General features: G+C 37.6%; 1 protein-coding gene across 1 annotated transcript in view; it reads left to right on the top strand.

Annotated features, from left to right (window-relative positions):
* Nucleotides 1-2,759: 2,759 nt before the first annotated feature.
* Nucleotides 2,760-7,536, top strand: part of pdzrn3a (PDZ domain containing RING finger 3a) — a 40,972-nt gene continuing 36,195 nt past the window's right edge. The window contains exon 1 of the mRNA XM_065249836.2: nt 2,760-3,749. Within this exon, the coding sequence (XP_065105908.2) occupies nt 3,048-3,749 (702 nt within the window). The 5' untranslated portion in view covers nt 2,760-3,047. The remainder of the gene's footprint in view (nt 3,750-7,536) is intronic.

The following is a 7,536-nucleotide window of genomic DNA, read 5'->3' as shown; positions in this document are numbered from 1 at the left end:
AATACAAGGTGTAGCCTACATTTGATCAGAATGGGATCGAATCCACAACCTTTTGCACTACTAATGCAATACTTTACAACTGAGTTACAGTATAACCTGGTAGGAATGAGATGTAAATTGTACTGTTGCATTTAAATCAGAAGATCGCAGAGATCCTTGTTGTAAGTTAATAAAGACCCACTGAAGGGCCTTTAAATGCACAGCTTTGTTCAATGCATTCAAGTAATGTCTACTGATAAAGAAAGTTAGGGCAGGGCTTACTAAGTAGCTCCTCCCCCTTTAAAAAGAGCCAATAGCATTTAGATGACCTCACATACTGGAATCTGATGAGAAGCTGAAGTGGAAAAGTAGCCTACAGTCTTGAATATGAATGTGAACAAAATGACACATTTTATTGCATTGTTTTTATTTAATTTAGGTAGAAATTAAAAACAATATTTTAATATTGATTTACTTTCACCAAAACATCTTTGAAAGTTAATCATATGATTGACAGACTGCCCTTCTTTATAACAAAACAAATAAGATACACACAGTCTTCAGAAATATAATGTATGCACAGAGTTAATGGTCTGTCAAAGAATAAGATAAACTTAAAAGTACGCTATTTATGTAGTTTACCCACACATGCTTTTAAATGGTGCCCTTTACCTCCCATTAAATTAGGTGCTGAAAAATAACCACATGTTAATGAGTAATAAAAGCATGACTCTATAGACTTTCATTATTCCTTTCTCATGCATACAGCCAAAAATGGTTCATCTATGACAGGGGTTTTCAAACTGGGGTCCAGAAAGTTAGACTAGAGGGTCCACTAAAAATCTCTAAGCAAAAATTGTAAAAGTATTTTGTGTAGCCAATTATTAAAGTCAATAAACCATTTGGTGTCTTTATATAATCACAATAATTATCTATCTGACACAGCTTAAATGTTTCTTCATACAAAATATGGAGATATCACTTATATTTTAGGAAAGGAGTCCCTCGCTAAAGGTTCATCATATGGGGTCTCTGCTATCCTAAGTTTGAAGAACCTTGATCCAGTGGCGAGGCCAGAAACTTCTAAACTGAGTGGACTTTGGTGAAGTATGGTGGACCTACTCTCAAATTACATCATTTTACAATATTGTAGTGGTTAATTGGATAACAAAACTCATGATTTGGCTACGGTTTCTGAGTCAGATTATTTTTGGATCAGCAAAAAAGGGGGTGAGGGAAAATAAAATAAGATCAGTAACAACATTGTCTTTTTAATTCTGTAAATTAATTATATATATTTTAAAGAGCACCTATTTTACTGCTAAAAACAATGTTATTTTGTGTATTTGGTATAATATAATGTGTTTGCGTGGTTTATGGTTCAAAAAACACATTATTTTCCACATACTGTAGATTTTTGTATCTCCAGATTTCACTCTCTTCCTGAAACATACAGATTTGAAAAGCTCTGTATCCCTGATTGGCCTGAATACCTCTAATGTCAGCTGGAAATGTGACGCTCTTATTATGTTTGAAAGATTCGCTCACAATGCAATGCTAACAGGAGTTAACTTACAGGCTGTAAGTCCGAGGTGGGAGGAATTATGATAATGTCGGTCTTGTCTAAGTCAACAGGCCCAGGAAGTAAACTGTTTCCTACAATTCGTGTGTTTGTTGTAGTCCAAGATAAGAGATTTACGTTGGAGACGATAACTCAGGGCATCATTGTTTACTTTGGGGTTTGTACCTTGTGCATATCGTTACCATATTACTAACAAACTAATACATGGACCATTGGTGAATCGGACCATTGGTGCTCTTTAAAGCTACCAAAGTGATTTTCCATTTGTTTACTGTTGTTTGATTAATATAATGACTAAAGCAGATGGTACTGCCACTTAAAGACCAAATGAGCACGGGCCCATACTGACACACATTTGATTTCTTTCTGAACCCTTCATGTTCACTTAAGCCATAATTACTGACTGTTTTTATGAGATTATTTGCCAAAACTGTGATATTTTAAAATAATTTTGTGTGTATCTCCTGTCAAGTGCAGATAGATTCTTTTAGAAACGCACATCTCCGTATTTGCGCATTTGAGTGTGTGTGCCACTCAATTGTGCTCAAATTGTTTGAATGTTAACATTTGCAAGGTTTAGAAATAAAAATATAACAAAATATCTATATGTAAATAGTTAGTTATTTCAGAAAAAATAGTGGACCAGCCATCAATCTGAGTGGGCCCATGCCACCCTGGCCCATACAGTATGTAGCCTCACCACTGCCCTGATCTATGGCATCATGATATTTTTAAGAGTGTGAGGAATGACACAGTGTCATATACTCTCAAAATGTTTAAAACCTTTAAAAAGGTCCTAATATGTACTATTTAGGTACAAATATGTTTACATTAGGTACCAATTTGTACCTTTGAGGTACAAATATGCACTCTAGGTATAAAGGTGTACTTTTGTGAAAGGGTACTGCACCAGTGACAGCTTCATATCTTTTTCTGAAAGTGTACCCTTCAAAAGTTTAGTGTCACATACTCATTCTTTTTATATTTTATTCACATTTTATTAAAATAATAAAGTAAACTCGTTAAGATAATTTAATTTTAGCAATATGCTGTGACTAAACATCCAAATAAATTGTATATTTATCAATAAACACCCTTTAACTACATTTTATTAAATCATATTTATCAATCAGGTTCTTGAGGTTTCACCTTGAGATTATTTTTTATCTGTTTTGGGTTCTTTTGGGCTGGTTTTACCTCATTATTTATTGGCCTTTACATCGCTTACACAGAAAGATACTCGTCTTAGCTCCACATGTGTTTTTCACGTATGCCGAATCTGTTTTACAACACATTATTATCATTTGAATGGCTGCGTGTTTTCATCAACACGCGCTTTTTTTTATAGGCACGCTCCGCTCTTTGAGTGTTTACGGTAGCGCGCGCCTCCAATGCTCTACAATAACTTTAAAGCTTTCTTGTCAAATGTGTGACAGTCATCATCAGAGAAAGAACGTTTTCTCCGTGTATACTTAATATTGACAACATGGGCTTTGAGCTCGATCGTTTTGAGAGCGCAGTGGATCTCGACCTCATCTGTAAACTGTGTGGAAAAGTTGTGGAGGAGCCTCTGGCCACCCCGTGTGGACACGTCTTCTGCGCCGCATGCGTGCTCCAGTGGCTCTCCAAAGTCCACAGCTGTCCCATCCAGTGCCAAAAGATCACCAGCAGCGACCTTAATCACGTCCTGCCCCTGAAAAACCTCATCTTCAAACTAGATGTGAAATGTGATCACCGTGATCGAGGCTGTAAGAAAGTGATGAAGCTCCAGCATCTCTCTGAGCACACGGACACATGCGACTTTTCTCCGGTTAGATGCGGGAATGAAGGATGCGGCGCGGTGATCCATCTGAAAGACGTCGCATCACACGTGCGGGAGACATGCGCATACAGACCGGCGGAGATTTGTGAGGATGGATGCGGACTGATGCTCACCATCAAGGAGATCACGGAGGACCATAGTTGTCTTCAAGCGCTGAATGCGCGCAACGGGCTTCTCCAAAATAAAGTGATGGCGTTGGAAAGAGAGCTGAAGCGACGGTGTTTGAGGTTTAATATGAGGGAGAGATCGCTCCTCACCAAACTTTCAGCGCTTCACTACGAGCTCAACACGACAGCGCGGAGATTTCAAGAGAAAATCACCGAGTACAAGAGCAGATTTGACGCGCTAGCAAACAGCTCCAATAAGGTAATACATATACCGTGTGCTGAAGCCTACTGTATAAAGTAAAAGGGATATTTTGATACTTTTTGTCAGAATTTAATGCCACCCCTCAATGTGATACACTACACCTGCTTGGACACTTGTGGGAACATGTGATGGTTTGACTTCACACCTTTACTTAAAATGACCTACTTTAAAGTAATTGAAAAAAGTGGTTAAGCAAGTTAGTCATGGCTAAGTTAGTTATGAAAAAATATATAATTAGTATATAATTCAATGACATTAATGTTTAGGTGAGTCGCAATGTTATTAAATCATGTTACCCTGCTAAAAAAACAGCATACCAGAAAAGACCAGCATATGTTGGGTTTTGGTGCTGGTTTGCTAGTGAACACCAGCTAAAACAGCATCAAACCAGCATCAGCACCAGCATTACCACCAGCTAAACCAGCAACAAACCAGCATTAGCACCAGCTAAACCAGCATTAGCACCAGCATCCCATGCTGGTCATACCAGCATATGTTGTGTTTTGGTGCTGGTATGCTGTGACCACCAGCTAAACCAGCATAGACCAGCATAATTCCCATGCTGGTTTGATGCTGGTTTTTTCAGCAGGGTAGGTAGACTAGAAAGGCTGAAAGGTTGTTTTAAACTCATTGGTAATACAAAACAGAGAAATAAAAATAAAAATGAATTATTACTTTGAATTTCTCTCAGTACTATCCCCTCCACTTTTCACCTAAACTAAGGTTAGTTCATTTTCACAGTAATTTCACACTTGAATGATCTTGATCCCAACAAGAGAAGTAGAAATAAAACCTGAACGTCTTCATTCAAGTCATTTTCAAGGGTTTTCGCATGAATGCACTCTCGCCCATCTTATTCAAGCAATTTGCAGGTGAAGACAACAAGCTTAATCTGAAAATCTAATTGAGCTGACAGAAAGCAATGTATTGAGGACTTCAGGGAGATGGCACAAAAACAAAACAGTCTCTTCTTAGGTCTCTGGTTGAGTCACATGTTTGCTAGCAGTAATTGAGATCTCATTATACTGTTAGTACTCGACGTGACAGATTTCTGCCTGCAGCTTCAGAACTGCTGGGAATTATTGAAAGACAACTCTCTTAGGTGATTTAGGTCATTTATAAAGAGAGAAGTCACAGTCATTGCAGTGCTTTATATAGCACATAAAACCAACAGGAGGTGTCTTTAGGCAATATTACAATTTAGACTTTACATTGGTTTTTACAAGGAACATTTTTGAATGCAAAAATAAAGACTAATGTGACCCAGTTTGTGAAAACCCAGCTAGTTTTTTGTGTGATTTACTGTTTTCTACATAAAATTATCCTACATAATGTAAAGAACATTTGCTCACATAGTTTCTGGGGGATGGGGGGACATAGCCCCCCTGATAATCAAAACTAGCAATTACAACCAACTTTATCAATTTCAATTCTTCTTAGTGATTCCGACTCTTTTTGGTTACAGTGTGAGGTCAGTATTTATATAGCAAATGGAAAGTCGTGTTATAGTCATGCAAAATTTGATCAATTTTATTCGCACAAAATTCAGCTTTTTTTCGTGACACTCATACGAATTTATAAATAGTTTCTCGTGTTCATGGCATGACTTTCTTTTTCATGTCATTTTATGTATTGTTTTCTAACTTTTTCCTATTTTTAAATCATTGTCGCTTTGGGGTTTGGATGTACTTTTATGAATTGGTTTCTACATGTTTTTCTTCTGCTTTTAAAACTATTCTCACCTGGAGTTGCGGTTTTGGTTAGGATGTCTAAAAATGTAACAGAAAGTAATTCTAACCCCAACCCCATGCGACAATGGTAAGAAAATAGGAAAACCAATGAGAAAACAATGCATAAAAACAAAAAAGAAAGTAAGGCAATGCACACGAAAAACTATTTATAGAAATTTGTGCAATGACACAACACGAATAACGACATTCGTGCTCAAGGCACGGAAAAAAATGCATTTCGTGCCATGGACACGAGTAAATTCATTAAATTTTGCATGACTATAACACGATTTTCCGTGAGCTCAGTCTGGGTAATTTATTCTACTTATTTCCAACTGTTACTCAAAATAATATATATTTTTTTTACTCTCTAAAAATATGTCGGGTTACCCCGAGTGTGCCCCGGAGTCCGAGGTGTTTCCACATTCATGCGAACCACGGCAGAGTTGCACTAAAGCCGAGCTCAGACCACCTCTTTTATGTTGTTTCGGGTTTTGTACCCCGGTGTGCCCCAGTTCCAGTTTTTCATGCAAACTGTGCCCTGTTTCGAACTAAACTGCCAGTGTGAAAGCCGCCTAAGTAAACGTAGAGGTCAAACACTAGCACATTCACTTGATTCAAGCTATGTGAATAAAAACTGATGTGAATATAAAGATCCTTGAGTAAACTGTCACAGGTCAGGGGTCTTATTTATAAAGCATGTCATTTTCCACACACAGGTTGTGATCTATAAAAAAAGAAACTTGATGGGAGAATGGGCTTGAAGCCCATGCCATTTTTGCCTTTTGTGCGTACGTAGAATTTTATTAAAGATCCTACGCACAGTTTTATAAATAAGACCCCAGATCCCACCCTTCAAGCCCATTCTCCCATCAAGTTTTTTTTTTTATAGATCACAACCTTTGCGTGGGACAGGGCATACACACGTTTCCAGACTGTTTTTCTTTTGTACGCACGCTTTATAAATGAGACCCCAGGTCTTTACAGATATTGTAAATAATGCAGGAATTGAAATTTAATTTTAGATAAAGAAATCGAATCTTGACCTTAAGGATCCGATTCCAGAATTGGAATTGATTTTCGATTCCCAACCCAAACATTTTTACAGTGATTAATAAAAGCATACAGTTGAGACTTGTTCAATGTTCAAACCAAATCACCCTTTGACACATGATTGGGTCTATGACTCACAGTTGTTTCATGTTATTCAGAAAATGTTCAGGTCCAGACTCAGCAACCAGGGTTATTGTGATGTTTGTCTAAAGCCCTATTCGGACGGGATTAGTTTTACGGGTGTAGATGTAGTAATGTAATTTTATCACAGGATGTCTGTAATATTGATGGTCAATTCGCACAGGATTAGAAATCTCAGTAAAACATTCAGAAGTGGGAGGGATAACTCGATTACGCAGCGTGTCAATTCCCTCGTCGTCACATGTGCAAACACGCAACACGGCGCCGATAAGAAAAACTCGTAATTGGACCAGAGAGGTTTAATTTCAGTTTGAACGTCAGTTTCAGAAAGTTCGGTGCCTTTGAGAAATCTTTTTGACATTTTTTGAGAAGTCTGTGTCGTGGTATGCAGGAACTGACTTGTTCCACCGCCTAGAACGCAACTAAATGTTTCTTTAAGCGCTTTCTATATTTGAAAAAAAAACGTGCAAAATTACAGGAAATTACGAAATTTTCATGTATATTTACAGCTGGTCTATTCGCACTGGATTAGTATGACCTGAGGTAATTTCTCTGGACCTTTTTACAAAAGGTAAATGTCGCTGTAATCTTTACTGGCATTTTCCGTAATGATTACTGACATGGAGCATTTGGACGGAACTAAAATCACTGAGAAGCTCTGATAAAATGGCTTTACCCCACCTTTCTATGGAAAAACTAATCCCGTCCGAATAGTACTCAAGGCAATGGTTCTCAAACTTTTCAGTGTTCATCCCTTCGTGTCCCGTGTCCAAAGAAAATTCATGACATAAAACAATCTCAAAATTAGAATTTGAATGAAACAAAACATTCAATTATACAATGTAGGGCTGTTGGTTGGT

Source organism: Paramisgurnus dabryanus, chromosome 21, assembly GCF_030506205.2.
Source record: "Paramisgurnus dabryanus chromosome 21, PD_genome_1.1, whole genome shotgun sequence".
In the NCBI taxonomy this organism is placed as follows: domain Eukaryota; kingdom Metazoa; phylum Chordata; class Actinopteri; order Cypriniformes; family Cobitidae; genus Paramisgurnus; species Paramisgurnus dabryanus.
Note: the sequence above shows the minus strand (reverse complement) of the source record. Positions and strands in the feature narration are given on the sequence as shown.